General features: G+C 52.5%; 1 protein-coding gene across 1 annotated transcript in view; it reads right to left on the bottom strand.

The window, feature by feature from the left end:
- Positions 1–8,425, bottom strand: part of NECTIN1 (nectin cell adhesion molecule 1) — a 66,394-nt gene extending 57,969 nt beyond the window's left edge. The window contains exon 1 of the mRNA XM_051638656.1: positions 8,301–8,425. Within this exon, the coding sequence (XP_051494616.1) occupies positions 8,301–8,382 (82 nt within the window). The 5' untranslated portion in view covers positions 8,383–8,425. The remainder of the gene's footprint in view (positions 1–8,300) is intronic.
- Between the last annotated feature and the right edge of the window lie 9,522 nt (positions 8,426–17,947).

Genomic DNA, 17,947 nt, shown 5'->3' with positions numbered 1-17,947 from the left:
TTTCCTCAGCACCCACCACCTGGGGCTCAGCCCCTTGGTACCCAAAAATGAACTGGTATCTCCCAGGTAAAACACCCAGAGCTGCAGTGTGTCCAGCCAGGGGGTGCAGCCCACCAGCACCCAGCAGCACTGCCTATGGAGCCCAGAGGGGTCCTGTATCCAAGGGAAACTCTGGCAGCTGATATAAATTACAGCATGGCAAGGATGTGCAACACATCCCTGATCTTTAATGACCATAAATGGGCACAGCCTTGGTTGTCCCCACGCCCAGAAGATACCTCTTCCCCTAGCTGGGTCCCCAGCCACCGTGCTGGTGCAGCTGACAAGGGGAAGCACATGAACAGGCCCAGTAATGACCAGATTGCACCATTGTCTCCACTGTACAGCACCAAACCACAAGCTGCTGCCTTCTGTTCCAGCACTTAGACAACAATGCTTCTCAAATGACACAGGTCTTGGCTAAGTGGGTAAGGTGACATAGGTAAGAGCAGCAAGGAAACACCGTGTGCTGCAACCTCTTCAGAACAGGGTTGATCTTTTTCTTGTGTGTGCTTACAGCCCCTAAACTGACTTTGATCATCTGTCCTTACATTTCCTTTGCTTTTGGCACCTCCAGGCTAGGAAGGCCATCAGCAGAACTGCTCTGGTGGGAATGTGACTCTGGGCTTGCCTACAAGGGGTCTCAGTGCCTCTACCTAAGAAAAAAATAGCCCTAGCTTGGTGCAGCTTCATTCTCCAGTGAAACTGGTGTCCTCCTGGCTGCAGGCTTTGTATGGATGTTTAATGTGCTGACAGCAATGCACATCTTCTCCTGCCCACCCCAGCATTCTCTTTGCTGGGCATACAGCACTGGCACAGTGGCTCCAGTCATCAGTTAGGAAAGCTGGGGCTGCAGCACATCAAGACAGTCTCTTTATTTCTAGTCCCAGCCCAGTGGGAGGTGGAGATGTTTCAAGGCAGAGGGAACCTCTGTCACGGCCATGGGTTTGGGTGAGGGGTGAGATATGACTCCACATGGTGCTGATAACTCCCCTGCTTCTGTACTCTGAGCCCAACTGGCTTGTTTGTTTGGGCTCTTCAAGGCCTGGGCAGGGTTCATGCCTCCCTTGCTGGTCTCTCCTGCCCTGAGTGCCACAGTGCCTTGCACAGGCCAGCATCACCAGCATGTGTCAAGCTGCTGCACACAGAAACCTGGAGAAGACAGTGATGGGAGCCCTGACCTTTCTCTGGAACTATCCAACCTTGCAGTATGTGCCTCTGAGTAAACCCTGTTCATCACATTAAACTCTCCCCTAGGTCTATGACTTCTGCCCATCACAGACTGTTCGTAACCCCTGGCTTTGCTAGGACAACAGCCTCTAATTACAGGCCTTGAGCTCTTCAGTCCCAACAGCCTCTTCTACCCATTAGCATTAGACCTTTAGTCCATAACCAGAACTCTGCCCTCAGATTGCCCCCTTGGGCTGTCTTTCCTAGGAACAGTGAAAATGGTCAGTGAAAAGCTTCTCAAGCATTATCCCCCCCGGTCCAGAGGGTATCTTGCCAGGGGATAAGAAATGTCACCAGAGCAGAAAGGCTGGATGGTGGCCACTGGCTGTGGGCTCCATGGACCCTCTGTCACTCCTGGCCATGCCTCTGGGTGCCTCGCTCTAGCATGGGGGGAAGGAATGGATCTCCCATGGGAAAGGAGAGGCAGACTCAAAGTCAGCCTGATGACAGGGTTTTCCCAGGTAGAGAGAGAACTGCTGAGAAGAGAAATGGAGACAGAGACCTCTTGACTAACCAGGCTTGGGAGCACCTGCTGTCTCATAGCCAGGTGGTCCATCTGGTACCTGCTGCTGCTTCAAGGCAGGGATGTGATTTGCAGGTCCTTCTGTAGCATCCCTGCATGGCTGGGAGCAGATGGAGACACACTCCTGTTTCCTGCAGTTAGGAAGGCAAACAGGCTGGGGTGGGGAACAGAAAACCCCATCCTTGTGTTTCCTCTTTCAGGCAGGAGAGTCACACAGATTGTGCCTCTCCTTAAGCTCTTCCCCCTGCCCACCTGTGGGTGGAGGAAGATGGAAAACAGTGCTGCACACCAGTTTCCAACTGGACTGGCTCAGACCCAGACAGGGCAGGGCTGGAGCAGAGTGATGGAGGCAAAGTTGGGAGGACAGTGCTTAGAAACACTTTCCTCCTTCCTCCCACCAAAGAATGTCAAAAGAGGATTATAAACCTCCTGCAGGGACTGCTTTATCGTGGGGGAATGGAGAGGAGATGGTTCATCAAATTGGGTCAGTTCTTCCCATCCATCCCCACCACCCCACAGAGATGCTGAAGGGAGAAGAGACCACTGGCCAGATTCCCCCTGGCTGCTGCAGACCTGTGCCAAGCAGCCCCCCTAGTCTGGGACCCCCTGCCCTCCTGGGCTGGGCAAACAAGCAAGGGACTGAGGTTCTCTCTCCCCCTCTCATGCCCTGGGGCTGCTCTTTGTCTGCCTTGGGATTCCTGCAGAGCCCAGAGCTGCTGCAGCTCATGATGCCACGGCTGCATCAACCCCAGAAATGGGGAGGGAGAGCCAATGGACAGCAAGGGTTGGACCCCCCCACGCTTCCTCGGGTGCCCATGGAGGCAGGGACACCCAGAAGTGACAGCATGGGATGTATAAAATGACACAGTGCTGGGAAAGAAGCTCTTGCATTTGCAAATTTCCCTTCCCTTTTCTGTGTGTGATGCAGGGAAGGTTGTAAATGCAGGACTTTAGACGAGGTGGAGGGACAGGGAGGTGCCTGTCTGGCGGCCACAGGCTCTCACACACAGTCTAAGAGGAAACTGTCTTTACTCTCATGGATGATACTTCTGCATTTGAGCAGCTTGGGCAGTAGTTTCTCTTCTGCTCTGGAGTCAAGGGTGTCCCCTTGAAAACCAAGCTGAGAGGTTATATGAGTCAATCAAACCTTCACTGGGAGAAGGGAAGAAAACTGCAGGACCAGGAGAACATCTGTGGCTCAACAGCAGCCAAGGGGAAAGCAAGGGGATGTACCAGGAGAGGTTTCATTCCTTAGTTAAACACATTTGCACCTGAAACAACGATGTGGGTTAAGGGAGCCCTCAGTGCAGAGCTCGGAATTCTCCGTGCTGGGATGGCTGTGCTCTGGTAATTAACACAAGAGGTGTCTCAAATGCAAACTGGGTCCCAGCTCCAGCAGCTGGCAGCACCAACCCACCCTGCATCAGAGCTGCCCTGATTTAAGCTGATGTCTTTGGAAAAGCAAGATCTCTGGGGGTTGCTCAGACCGGAGTATCTTTGTCCCTCTCTTTCTGCTTTTTGCCCCAACACATCTTGCTGGCCCGTGAGCAGGACTGAGCAGGAGCCACCACAACCTTCAGCAGTGATGTTGTGAGGTGCAAACCTTTCCTCAGAGGTTTGTGGCAGTCCACTTGAGGACTTCCCAACTCACCCCTGCAGCATTCCCAGGCAGCCTGACTCCTGCTCTTCCAAAAGAACACCAAAAGTGTCTTCTTCCCCTGGCACTGCCCCACTATCTCCCCACAAGGCTGTCTGCTGGAGGTGCTGGGCAGTGCTGGAGGTGGGAAAGAGCCTTCCCCTGGCTAGTGGTGGCCACTCACTGCTCTCCCTTGCCTTATGATGGGCTGTCACAGCATCACAGAGTTGTCACAGTTGGAAAGGACCTCTAAAAATTCCCAAGTCATAGAATCATGGAATGGTTTGGGTTGGAAGGGACCTGAAAGATCATCTAGATCCAACCTCCCTGCATGGGCAGGGACACCTCCCACCAGCCCAGGCTGCTGATCTAGTCCCTCTGACTCTCCCCACTATCCCCAGCCTTTCGTGGTGCTAGCAGAGGGTGAGGGGAGCCAGTGGAAGCTGCAGGCCTGGGAAGCAGGTCAGGACAACCGGCTCTTCTGGTTCCTTTCATGATTCAGCTGAGGTGTGAGCAGCGCCCAGAGGATCCTGCTGGTGCCTCCCTGTCAACTTGGCTCTGCAGCTGGTGCAGTTGCAACCCAGAGGAGGGGCCAGGAGAGGAGAGATGTGCCAGGCTCCGCCAGCAGCCGCCTCTTGTCAGCCACCAGTTAACTGGGAGCACTTCCCTCATGCTGGATGTGCTGCTTGGAGGTGGAAATGCCTCTGCTTTTCTGTGTGGCTCCCTGCACGGGGACCCATGTGCACTGGGCTGAGAGCTCCTGCTTGATTAACGCTGCCGGTTCAGAGAGCAAACAGCATTAACCACGGTTGTCCCCTGGCTCTTGCCATGGGGCAGACACCCTCCTGCTTGTGGGCTGAGCTGGCTCTCAGCACAGCCTCTCACCTCCCCCCCCACGCTGACACAACCATGAGCTCATCAATTCATGCCAGGTTAAAACTCGACGGGTCGGTTCCACCGCGACAAGCGCGGTTTAATGGGAAAATATCAGCAGAAGACACACTTTGGCTGCCTGAAATAGCCTGATGGTGTCATTTCTGAGGAGGAGGTAGGTGAGGGAAAGAAAAAAATAACAGCTAAGACCTCAAGCCAAAGGCTGAACAAAACTCTTGGCAATTTTTTTGCCTTTTGGAAGCTGCTTTGGGATATCAGAGCAGCTCTAGAGGGTACAAGATGAAGCAGAACTTGCAGGGACACACTTTGACTATTCCCAGCACTCCAGAGACCTGTCGAACCTCCCCCCAAAAAAAGGATCCCTCCTTCCAGCTGCAGCCAAGTTTGACCTAAGGCCTTGGGGTCACCACAGCTCAGTCAATGCTGCTTTCAAGCACCTTGATGGAAAAACCCTGTGTCAAAGCTTCAAACACATCTCCAGCTCTCCCCTGCCGAGGATCTCCAAGCAAAGCAATTCCTTTGCAAAGAAACACTCACGGGCCCCTCTGGGAGCCCAAGAGGTAGCCCAGTGATAGCAGAGAGGAATTTGTCCCCGGACAGAGGGGAGTGTTTGGAAATAGAGGCCCAGATCTGCAGACAAGCACAAGATGAATGCCTCTGCTCTGCCTGGTTGCAACTCAAGCAGTACCAAGTTCCATGGCACGGATAAACAGACAGATTGTTAAGACGTGTAAAAGCAGAAATTTAACCAAAAATGTTCCTAACCTCTGAGGATCAGCCACTTAGGATCTCTCCCCCCCCAAAAAAAATGCCACACGGCTTCTCGACAAGGCCTGTTCACACCAATATCTTGAAGCCCTGCTGCTGTAGCCTGAGCTGATACCTGGTTAATGGTTCCAAATGGAGAGACAGGCAGGGAAAGCTGCAGGCACCTGGAATTGAATCCGTTCTGGACCACTGAGCCGATCACATTGAAGACAGTTTGTAAAGTAGGTTTTTATAAGGGGCCCCTCACAGCTTTTAAAGCAGGGAACTTTTATTTCCTTATATATAAAAAAACAACCCAACAACTAAGGTTCTGTATGGGAATGGCAACAAAATGAAATAGCATTGATCAGATCAGCATGAAAGGTTTTTCAGAAAGCAGGCAGTGCCTGCCTTCCTCTCATCCTTCTTGGGTGCTTGGTACCAAACCACATTTTCCAACAAAGTCCACAGCTACTAATTCACTTATAATGAAAGATTCTAAGTTTCCTTCTCCCTTTCTCCTTGACAAGTGAGCTTGTCTGCATTCAAAGCTTCCCTGTGACTTGTTATGTATTTATACATACATACATACATACATACACACATACATACATACATACATATATATATATATACACCTATATCTATCTATCTATCTGTCTATCTATCTATCTATCTATCTATCTATCTATCTATCTATCTATTATCTATCTATCTATCTATCTATCTATCTATCTATCTATCTATCTATCTATCTATCTATCTATCTATCTCCTCAGCTGATTTTGGCACAATGCATGGTGAACTTGAGGGACTACCTGCCTCAGTAGGGCACTCAGACCTGTGGTTTAGTAAGGGCTGCCAGTCTGCTGTGACTTTGTGCAGCACCTGGCACAGTTTTGCACTGGGCCTTCAGCCCTGGGTTGTGTCCACAGTACAAAATAAGTGCACACATGAAGGAATAAACACGCAATACAGGATCAGTCATTCCTGCAAATGTGGTGCATCCACCACTAAACTGGTCCAGCCAAGAGTCTCGCCCACACAGGCTGGAGGGAACTCAGTGATCACGGACAGGGGTTGGGAAGGATTATCCTCCTGAAGCACTGCAGAGCTGGCTGTACCCTTTGCTTGGCAAGGCACCACTAGATGCACCACTGGCTAATCCTGGCAGAGCTGTCAGCGGGACAGTGCAAGACAAACTACCAGGCTACTGCAGAGTGGCAGGAGATGAGATTGCCTGACTGCTGGCAGCAAAACCTTGAGAACAGCCAAAAATAGGATAAGCAGGGGAAATAAAACTCTTGGCAGGACAAGGTGAGATGCCAGGCTGTCCCAGGTTCATTGTCTGTGTGTCTCCTTGGAGAAAGCAATTCCTAGAGGGACTGGGGGAGCTTAAACCCCTTTTGGTTTGCCAAGCACAGTCACCACAGCATTACTGCACTTCCAGTGCCTTTCCCAGGGGTTGTGGGGAGGGATACCTGCATGGAGCTGGTCAGTGGAGGGATAAGAAGGAGGGAAGACCAGGTGAAGAATGGCATGGAAAATTCTGGGACTCCTTGTGAGGAGCCAGAGCTCAGCCAGGCACCTGCCTGGAAGCACAGAGGAGCACAGGGAGCCTGAGGCTGTCCCTGCCATCACCTCTTTTTGCAATGCACAGCAGATCCCTTTGTCCTAGGAATACAGAGCTATACCCAGACCCGGTTTCTCAACACTCTGATAACCTTTTCCTTCTGACAGCCTCCCTGGTTTCCTGACCACCACCCCCTCCCATTTCACCTCATCTTTTTTAGCTGAACCATCCAGTCACTGTGCTCTGTTGATGTCCCATGCCCTGGATGTTACCATTTCTGTCTTTGGTAGCACCAGAGAACCCAGGGCCCTGGCATTTGCTCAGCTGGCCAGTCCTTTGGCCCAGACCTGGCTAACTGCAGCCACATCTCAGAGTCACAGCCCAGCCTGCCTGCCTGCTCTTCTAGGCTCCTTCCCCAGCCCAGCGAGTGGAGGAGCAGAGGCAATTCCACCCTGCCTTCACTTCTCTCCAGCTGCAGATCCCCCTCCTGCAGGCACAGGCTGTCTCTTCCCCTCTGCAGAAAGCTGGATACCCAGCAGGGGTGGCACATGTGCCCACTGCCACACACTCCCGACCCAGCCACCAGGAGCCTAGCCTGAAAAGGGCAAACATCGGTTCTATTTGCATTTCCCAGGTCATTCACAAGCCTGTAAACCCCGACTGCTGGTGCCCCTTCCGTGGCTCCGACTCCGGAAAGCCCTCCAGGATGTCATTAACCCATTCTACACTGGAGCAGAATAAATGTCCCCCACAGGGCACTTGCAAAGTGGGCCATTCTCCTGCTTCTAAGAGCTGTTCTAGAGCCCACGGGCAGGACAAAGCCCTGGGGTGGGAACACACGGGCTGCTCTGCCACCGCCAGGGTAGGTCGAATGAGCTGGGGAGAAGTCGATACAAATCCATGTCCATCTCCTCTCCAGGATCAGAACCAAAGCGATGGAACAGAACCAAAGGGATGGAACAGAACCAAAGGGATGGATCAGAACCGAAGGGATGGATCAGAACCGAAGGGATGGATCAGAATCGAAGGGATGGAACAGAAACAAAGGATCAGATGCCATCAGGTACCCAAGTTCAAAAGCAGTGAAAGGAAGGTCTGAAACCAGGGAGCAGTTCAGCCCCTCCGCAAAAGAACCCGTGGCAAGTGTGTGTGTTGAGGGGAGCAGGGATTTCGGGGATGCTGGAAAGCTGAACCTTCCCTCTCTCCTTCCGAAACATCTGTGCTCATTACCCAGCCTCGTGGCTCCCTTTCCCGGGAAGCCTGGCTCTCATGCCTCGCTAGACGTTGCTCGATCCAAAAAGCAAACAAACCGCCTCAGCGCCCAGGACTCTGGAACCCACTGCCTGCAGCTGCTTCCAAAACAAACGATCGTCTTGTTCCTCTCCCAGCCAGAGATGAAAAATCGGCCCCGATTCTCTCCCACCCTCACCCAGACGCTTCCACACCTGCTCCAAACCCAGGCGCGCACCCCAAAAAAAGCCGATCCCATCCCTTCCCACCTCTCCGCGAGGGTTTCCCGCATCCCTATCCCCCCTCCCACCACCCCAGCACCCCGCAGCCATCCTCAGGGGCTGCCCCCGACCCCCGCAGCTTCCCGGCAGAGCCCACCACCTCCTGGGGGGTTGGAGGACGGGGGCCACCGGCCGGCAGCGGCTCACCTGGGAGGAGCGCGGCCACCAGGATGCAAACTCCGATAGTCCACCAAGATGCACGGCAACTTGTCTGCAGCCGTGAAGCCATGAGAGTTCCTTAGGAGAAATGGGCAGGGGTCGGTCTGGCAGGGTCGTTGCCCCCCCTCCCCGGGTCCCCCAGCCCCACCCCTCCCCCCCTTTCACCCTCTCCGCCCTTTGGTGATGCTCAAGTCTGCTTAAAAATTAAAAAAAAAAGAATAAAAAAAATTCGAAAATCAAAATCCCCTAGGAGAGGGAGGACAAAGAGGTTGGTGTGCCCGGCAGGCAAAGCCGGAGGGAGGGAGAGCTTGGCAGATCCGCGGGGGGCTCGGCGGGGCGCGGGGCCCCTCTCCGCGGGTGCGGGGCAGCGCGGGTGCCTTCCTCCGGGAGCGGGCACGTCCGCAGAGCCGGGCGAGCGAGAAGGGGAGGGGAAAAACAATGAAAAAAAAAACACAACAAAAACAAGAAAAAAAAAAAAAAAAGAGAAGAAAAAAAGAGGGGGAAAAAAAAAAAAAAGAGAGGAAAGTGTGGGGGATGGAGGGGGGGGAAAAAAAAAAAGGGGGGGGGGGGGGGAGGGGGGGCAGGAAAAAAAACAAATCAAGAGAAGCGAGGGAGAGCCCTCCGCGGAGCTGCGGCCGCGGTCCCGTGGCTCCGGCGGCGGGGCTCGGCAGCCCCCGCCCGCTGCCTGCCCTCCCGCTTCCCCGCTGCCCTCAGACCGGGCTGAGCAGCCCACGGTCCATGTCCGGGCCGGGCGGGGGGGCACGGGCTGCCCGGGCTACACGGCGGGGCCGCGGCTGGTTCGGTGCGTGTCCGGGTTGTGGCTTCACACGCAGCCCCGGAGCCGGGCGGGGCGGCTCGGCCGCGGCTGCTGATGTCAGTGCACGGCGGAGGGAAAGGAGGGAGGGAACAGCTTTAACCCTTCGCCTGCCCCGCAGCGCCGCTCCCGCCTCGGGTGGCTCGTCTCGGGGTGGCCGGAGGGGTGTCCCGACCTCCCCAGCTCTCCCCTGCTGCTTTTGCTTTGTTGCTGGCGGGGATGATGCTTGTCGGCCGCACAAACGCTGCTTGCCGTAGGAGCCCGAAGGTGCTCTCCGGCTGTGCCTCAGCACCCGGCTTGGGGTGGGTTTGAGGCTTGTTTCCTGGGATTCCTCACGGATGGTGGAACTTTGGGGGCCGTGGCTGCTGGCAGGGACAGCGTCCCACCTGCCCGTGGGGACAAGGGGCAGGAGCGGACGGAGCTACCCTGTGCGATCCGGATTGGCACAAGTGCTTTTTGCACCTAGATCCGAAGTCACACGCAGCGGTTTTTACGGGGCCTACAGAAAGAAGGAGGTTTGGTTTTTTTTGGTTTTTGGTTTTTTTTTTTCCGTGTGCGCTGACAAGAAGAAGGGACTCGGAGCCGGCACAAGGGCTGAGGTGCTGGGGGAGGGAGGCTCCGGTTTGCTGTGCTTGGTTACAGCCCTTGCGATGCGGACACAGCCACAGCCTTTGTGGATCTTCTGCTAAGGAGCTATTTAGCCTCCTGATGCGAGCTCCTGGGCTGCCCTGGCCTCGGCAAGGATGCTGGACCCCAAACAAAGATGTGAACAACAATGACAACAACCACCAACAAAGTCATGTTGATTTCAAGCTCCATTAGAACAACACGGGAACAAATCGATGCCTGGCAAGCAGAAAAGGACAGAATCAGTGGGGAAGGATTCCACAAGGAGTGGAGAAGGAAGGAGGGGGGGGGGGGGGGCAGCCAGCAGCTATAAAAAGACACTGATAAGGACCCCCTCAGCAGTCTCCTCCTTCTTTTTATTCCCTTAGAAGTTAATTCCTGTTCCAGGGAAGGGTGGGCAGCTCTGTAACAAAGCGGATTAGGCAGATACAAGGTTTGCTCCAAAACAGCAGAAGTTGTTACATAGTAATGAGGTTTAGGTAATAGATTCACAGACTTTAAGGCTGCTGGGATTCCTCTGGACATCCTGCTTGTGGAAGTGGAGGATGCTGAGCTTGCCCTGGTGATTTCAGCCTCCTGCCTCCTCTGTAAAGCTGCAGGGCAGAGTTTAGGATCACAAGCCCTTGTGGACAGACAAGCTCCTGCAACCATTGTTTCAGTGGTTGGTTTTCCTGTCCTTGAAGTGTTTATCTGACTAATTTCACCTTTAATCCATAAAATCTCATTATTTCTTTTCCTGGGTCTATTAAAGATACCTCTGACAAGACAGTGCTCCCCTGGACAAGTCCCCCACATTACACAAATGTTCCAACTTACATTTTTCCCAGTGTGACACTGCCCCATCTCCCTTTTAATGCCACTGGCACCTGAGCTGGCCTCTGCAGAAGTGTGTGGGGCAGCACTACTGGGTTAAGCTCGCTTCAGACCTTGGCAAAGACATCTTGGGTTGGTTACCCTGACTTCACACATTCAAGGTTTGCTTCTCAGGCCCAGCAGCCAGAGGTTTTCCTCTGTGAGAGGAAGGAGGAGAGCCAAAGCTGTGATTAGGCAGGTCTGCTCTCACTCTCAGCACCCTTTGGTTGTCTGCAGGGAGCAGTGGTGGTTTGGCAACCACTGAAACTGGCCGAGTTGTTCACTACGAGTGCTAGGAAGAGGGACTCTGTTCATGGGAGCTTGTGAGTGACACAGAACAGACAGGGCAAGCACATGAAGTTTGCCCCCAGTTGTTTTGCAAACTCAAATCTGAAATCAATCACAGAAATAAGTACTTGGGATTGATCAGAACTTGATCTAAGCAAGGTGACATTTCAGTGATAAGTCCAGGGCACGATCAAGATGTCCCTTCAAGAATATGAGGAGATGTGATCGAGCTGTGGGTCTTGGCTTCCCAAAGGAAGCTGGGGAGGGACATGGGACAAGGGCAGGGAGGGAGAGGACAAGGGGGAATGGATGAAAACTGGGAGAGGGAGATTGAGGTGAGACATGAGGAGGGAATTCTGGAGTGTGAGGGTGGGGAGACCCTGGCCCAGGTTGCCCAGGGAAGCTGTGGCTGCCCCATCCCTGGCAGTGTTGAAGGGCAGGTTGGATGGGGCTTGGAGCAACCTGGGCTGGTGGGAGGTGTCCCTGCCCATGCAGGGGGTTGGATCTGGATGATCTTTCAGGTCCCTTCCAACCCAAACCATTCCCTGATTCTATGAAATCCCAGACCTCAACCATTTGAGACAGAAATGTAGAACCAGCAGCAGACAACCATTCACCCTGGTGCATCAGGCCTTATTATGGAGGCAGAACGTGTTATTTTTGCGATCCTGCACAAAGCAAAACTCATCACATTTGGCACAGTTCTGGCTGTTATTCTAAGATTTATTACCCAGTGCCATGGGGCCCCTGCTCTGCAGCTTTTTGTGAGTCCAAAATTTCCGTGAAGCCCAAGGGGACTTCTGCATGAGCAGGAAAGGCAGGAGTAGAATGCTTTAGCTTGACACTTTTTGTTATTTCTAGGGGAGGAAGATCATAATATGTAACATATTTAATTGCATCATACTTGTTTGGTTTTTTTTTATTCAGGGAGGTCTCTTTGTGCATGTCCTCTGAGAGGCTGATGGGGCTGCTTTCTGCTTTGCTGTATCAGCTGGTTTAGCCAATTGTTTCCTTGTTTCTAACCCTCACAGCACAAGGTTTCTGAAGCTCATCCCAGCCAGAAACGTGAGAGCAGAAGCCCTGACTATTTCATATACCATGGTGCCTGCAGTGATAGGGCAGGTGTTGAAAAGGTTGCCCATCCTTTCTGCTGCTAGGGCAGGAGCACATGAACCACTCTGAGGCTCAGAAATCCCTTTCATAAAATTATTCCACTAGAAATAAAGAGAGGCATAACACAACTCACCTGGTGCTTTAGGTAGTCTGAGGGACTGGGCTGAGAAGAATCCCTTCTTCCCCAAGGAAAATAATTCCTAGAGGAGTGATATTTACCATTTTTGTGATTTTTAGGGATGGTAGAAGTCTCACATTAAGATGGCAACCAGCCATCAGAACAGAGATCCAGAAGTTGGACAAGTCCCTTTCTCTACACCTCTGTGAAATCTGTTTTAGGCACAGATACTAGAAATGGTGCAGCAACTTGGCTGACACTTCCATAAGTTGTCATGCTAATATAGTTCTTGAAAATCGCAATTAAAGCATGAAACAACATTTGGCTGAAAAGCACCACCACCACCAAACAACAAAGCCTGCTTGTAGCTGAGCACTGGTTTGTCTGCCCAGCATTTTGGCTGCTCAGCCAGGACAAGATTTTTCTGCTGATGCTGCCATGTGAGGTAACGTCTCTGCAGCAACCTGCTGTACCAGGACACTGCGTGCTCACCTCCCCACATCCTTCCCACTGGCTAAAGTGGTCTTTTGGCAATGTGCAGGAGGACACAAGGTGGGACTGCTAAGGGGTTCTGCAATGACACAACTCCTTTGGACCAGGTTTTCCCTGGCGAGCTGCTACACATCCTTCCCTGAGGCTGAACAGTTGGAGTCAGGGCACAATGGCAGGGCCAAATCTTTGGAAAGGCAGCTCCTGTCTGCTCTGGGATGAGCACAGCACATGCCCAGGAACAATGGGGCTGGCCTGATGGATAGCCCTCAGGAGACCACTGCTTTCCATCCTTGGGACTGCTGCCTGCCACGGAGGAGGAAATGTCACCCAGGAATTCCATCCCACTGCTGGCTGGGGTTGTGTCCCTGCTCCCCTTCCTGAGCACTGGCCACTTTCCAGTGGCTCCCTGCACACACACACAGCCCGGCAAGGCCCTGCCACTTGAAAGGCTCAGTGGGAAGGGACAGCTGATATTATTCTTTACAATTATGATTACCAGAGGGGATTGGAAGGAGGGAAGAAGGCGGGGGAGGAATTGCTCTTTAAAACATTCCTCAGTGGGTTTTTTCAGCTGCTTTTGTTTGATGAAGAGCCCACAGCAGAGGCCTGTCATTCTGAGCTGGGAGCATATTTGACACTCCTGTCTCTGCTGGGTACCTGGTGGGTATTTGCTGCAGTGCTGATTACATTAACTTCTGTGTTTATAAACATTTGGAGTCAGTGCAGGAGGCTGTACTGAACACAGTTTCAAAGCCAGCATCAGGGTTTTTTCTTGGTTTGTTTTTATTTTTTGTTACTTTTTCATCTGTAAACACACATAATGTGTCCACAGAGCAGTCGGCAATGAGGGAGCAGAGAGAGCAGAGATGCAAAGGGCTTCCTGAGCTGATTCTCTGCTTGGTTTAACTTCTGAGCTCTCCTGATACAGCCTCCTCCATGCCTACATGGACACACATACAAATGCACACACATACACCGCACACACACACACCTGCAGATCTGGAAGCACCATCCTTTAAAAAGGCAATTCTGTGTTGATAGTCACTCCTTTCCTGCTGTTCTCTCTCCAGCAGTTGGAGAAGAAATTAAACCTGAACTGGTGAGAAAATTGCCTCCCAGCTAATGGAAACCGATGCAAGTTGTAAGCAGTCTGCAAACAGCAGTGGGGTTTTTCTGTCCCCCTCTGCTGAAGGGTTTGTATTAGCCTTCCTGCAATGCCATCTGAGTGCCTGGGCCCTCCCAATCCCCACAGCACCCCCTTGTGAGGCAGGAATTAAACCATAATCCTCATTATACATGGAGAAAAGAAGCCCAGGGAGATTAGGAATCCCAGCCTTGCAGAAAGCAGTGTGAGTTGTACTCTGGGCTTTCAGTGGCAAGTGTCTGGCAGTGCAAGGCTGGTGGGCTAGGGAGGACCTGTGTTTTGGAAATGCCCAGCTGGGCTGAGAGCCTTTCAATCCAACCAGCCACAAACTGGTGGTGAATTTGGGCTGGATTGCCCTTGCCCTTGCCTGAGCAAGACTCCTGCAAGCAGCATCCCTGTCCAGCTCAACCCACTGGACACTGCAGCTCTTTGCTCCACTCTTTTCTTCCCGGTTTCCTGTGCACCTTCCATTCCAGCCACCAACAGTGAAGTTACTGCAGGGTGAGGTTGTTAATTTGGGGTCTTCTTTGAGCTTGGCAGAGGAAGGGATGGAGGCTCCATCCCTTAGGTCGGGAAAAGAACTAAGTGGTCCTGAGGAAGCTCTCCAGACTTAAGACTGGGGAAAACAGGAGTCCCATGTCCCATGCAGCAAGACGGAGCAGAAGGAGAGGATGCAGCTGATCCCACCCTTCCCGGGACAGAGACCATCGGGGCTCTGCATGCCGGTGGCAGGGCAGGAGGAGCCCTTCTGGTGGAGCAGACATCCCGAGCAACTCGTAAGGAAAAAACAGACCGGTGAAGCTGATGCTGCCGTGCAACCCCCGGCGGGAGCCCGAGAGCCGGTCCCAGGCACCAAGCACAACAGCCGAGCTCCATCTAGTGTCAGCAGCACTGGCTCCTCATTCCCTGCCCCTGCTCAGCATCCCCTGCCCCTGCTCAGCATCCCCTGGCCCTGCTCAGCATCCTCTGCCTCTGCTCAGCATCCCCTGGCCCTGCTCAGCATCCCCTGCCCCTTCTGGCCAGTGCTGCCTGCAACCACTGTGGGACAGAGCCCTTTTGGAGCCTCCCCTGACCTGGGCAGCTGGCTCCTGGATCCTCTATCTGCCTCATCCTGGGCTCTATGTGTGTGTATGAGCATGTTCCAGTCGGCAAAGAACAATTGCTTCAGCAAAGCTGCTTAAAAGCTGGATAGAAGGAGCCATCGCCTTTCTTGACTGAGCTGACATCTAGGAAGGAATGAAAAGGTCTGTCCTACATGCACACAGATGGGCTGCACTTGGGATTGTGTGTGTGCACAGGCACAGAGGGCCAGAGACAGGAGCATTTAACACGACATTCCCAGAGAAACAGCAGCACGGAGAAGAAATACAGAGTGAAATCAACAGAACCATTTCAAAGAGCTTGTGTTCCCGACATTGCTAATGAAGTCCAAGCAGGGGAATTCTCTCTCTTCAAGACTTGTCTCTCAGCTCCAACATGTGAGCTGATACGCTCTCCAGCACTGGCACAGCTCATGCAGAGCACGCTCCAGCCTCAGCAGTTGTTGTAACAAGAAACAGCTCACATTATTGAACAGCACTGCAGCCCGGCCTTTCCGAGTGCCTTGGCAGTGCCCGTGCATGGCAAGGAAGGCAGGACACAGGGTCCCCCACCAATACCCACAACAGCCTCATGACTGAGGGGTTTAGGAGCTGCTATGAACTCATCCATGAGGGAAAAGCCACAGAGGAGATTTTTTCTGTACTGGGAATTCACTGACACACTCTGCTTTGGGTTTGAATCACGAGCAAAACTTGCTGTAAATTTGCAAGTGGAAATAAGCCCTTTTCCTTTAGTAGTTGCACAAATAGGCTACTTTTCTTGCATAGGCTCTTCTGGGACCTGATCTCTGGATCACAGGGCGAGAAGTCAAGAGGTTTGCAGTTCTGTCTCATTTGCAGGTTGTCAAGTCAATAGCACAAGAGTGTAAATTTGATGCCACGGCTGTGGAGCTGCTGCTGTGAACAGGGAGCAGTGCCCCTGCAGCTACCACACTGAGTCTGAAGGGGCACATTGCCACCAGCAGGGTAACTCCACTGTCACCCTGCTGGAATCCCTGGAGTTGGATAAGGTCCACTCCCTCCTGCCAAGGTGAAGGAGCGACTCCAACGCATTGACTCCAGCAAACCTGCAGCAAATCCAGCCCAGGCATGGGAATTTGTGGTGTAAACCTGGAACGAGTTGAGCAAAATTGCTGCTGTGAGCACAGAGCAGCCCCTCTCCCTGTCCCTGCTGGCATGGATGGACACAGAAGGGAGCCCAAGACACCTTCCCAGCTGGCACAGCTACTCGTGTAGCAGCTTTCCACATCCAGGTGGGGAAACGCTGCTGCACCAGCAGCATCCCCATTCAGTCCTTGCCGTTTGCTTCGGAGACACGTCCAACCAAGACTCTTCTTCTCTCTGGCTCCCCCTCTTCCAGCCAGGCCGTGAATTCCCTGCTGTCACCAAGGAGCTGTTCCGAACCCTCTGCCCCCCCTGCCAGGCGAGGGGAGCATCGTCAGCAGCAGAATCGGCCACAGGAATCAACACACCCCGGTGCTGCTGATTTATCGCCCTCTAGGTTGTCAGCATAAATACCTGATAAATACAGAGATGAATAATAGAGCCTGAGTTTAGCTTGTCGGCATTAATGAATCTCTTGTTGGTTGAGCAGGGGGAGAATATTGTGCATCCTCCATCCTCCCGTGGGGGAAGGCAAAGGTTTTCCTCCAGGGTCTTCCTGCATCTCAAGTCATCCCACCTTGCAGCTTGTTTTGTAAATGCCAACTGGAGCTGGCTGATAACTGTTGGGAGGAATTTTGCTGCAGACTGAGGAGCCAGCAGTGTGGATTTGGAAGGACTCCAAGGGAAACGTTTCTGTCAGCCCGGAGTAGCTGCAGAGGGGCCAGGGAAATGACATTTCTCCTCGCAGAGGACAAACCTCATGGGCCAGTTTTCCTCCCCCTGCCTGACAGTGGGAGCAGTCAGTCTCCTCCATCCATGAGTTTCTGCTTTCTTGTGCAGATGTTGGAGGGAGGAGGTCACCTTCCTCATGCTGAGCTCCAAGGGGATCAGGAGACCTTTCCAAAAACAATGGAAAGGGAAGCTTTGCCCACCTCCCTGGCAGAGCTGCTGGCCTGGCACTGGGGATGAGCTTTTGTCCCCACGGCAAAGCCACCCAAACTTTGACTGAACCCCCCCAAAAGCCAGGCTCTACCTGCTGATCCCTGCCAGCTCTTTGCTTGGGGTTTCCTTGTGATGGAAAAAAAGAAACCAGGGGAAAAAATAATGGATTAATGTTATTTTACAGCCTTCCCATGAAAAGAAAGGATTCACCTCAGCGTTGGGAGAGCCAAGTGAATTTTCCCTTCATCCTAGGGTTCTGGGATAAGGTGTCTATGCTTCAAAGTCCTGGGAGACCATCCTTGGCACCCAGTGAGGGCTGTAGGATGACTTTGTGAGTCATCTCTTTCCAAGCAGGGAGAAAACTGTCACATTATGGTTTTGTTTGCAAATTTTTTGAATATGCAGCTCGAGCTCTTGACATAAATGAGCTTACAATACAAACTGTCTGCAGGGCTGGATTTTCCACAGCCATGGTTTTGGTGGAGGTTTGGGGGTATTTCTGGGTTCCAAAGCCCCTCTCTTGGAGTCACAGCATCTACCTGGATTTTCATGGGAGTAAAACTGGCTGTGTCCTTTAGTGACACAGGACAAGAAGACAGAAATCTTTCAGAAGCAGAAATAGACTCCTGAGTTCAGCCTGCATTTCTGACACGTATTTTCCCATGTAATCTTCTGTTTGCTGTCCAAGGCCAGATAGGGCTCAGTTTATGGGGTTTTTAGCCCTGATATAAACAATTGGAATGGCAATTCACTTTGCAGCAGAACTACCAACACCTGCCCATGACATCTGTTCTGCTGGTCTCTCTGAGCACCCGGATCTGGGTCTGAGTCTTCATCATTTCGTGCCTCAGTTTACCACCAGACAACATGTGACAGCTAACTGGAAAGTTTGGAGGCCAAAACCCCTTAGTGGCTGGAACACATTCAGCCAGAGCTTAGATAAATGAGTAGATGGTTTCCATCTGCAGCATTACAGGAAACTGGACCTCTTTAGAGGTGATGTGTTGTGAGATAGATAATAGCAGGGACAAGCTGTTAAGA

Source organism: Apus apus, chromosome 22, assembly GCF_020740795.1.
Source record: "Apus apus isolate bApuApu2 chromosome 22, bApuApu2.pri.cur, whole genome shotgun sequence".
Lineage (NCBI taxonomy): Eukaryota > Metazoa > Chordata > Aves > Apodiformes > Apodidae > Apus > Apus apus.
The sequence above is the reverse complement of the archived record's forward strand: the minus strand, read 5'-3'. Positions and strand labels throughout refer to the sequence as shown.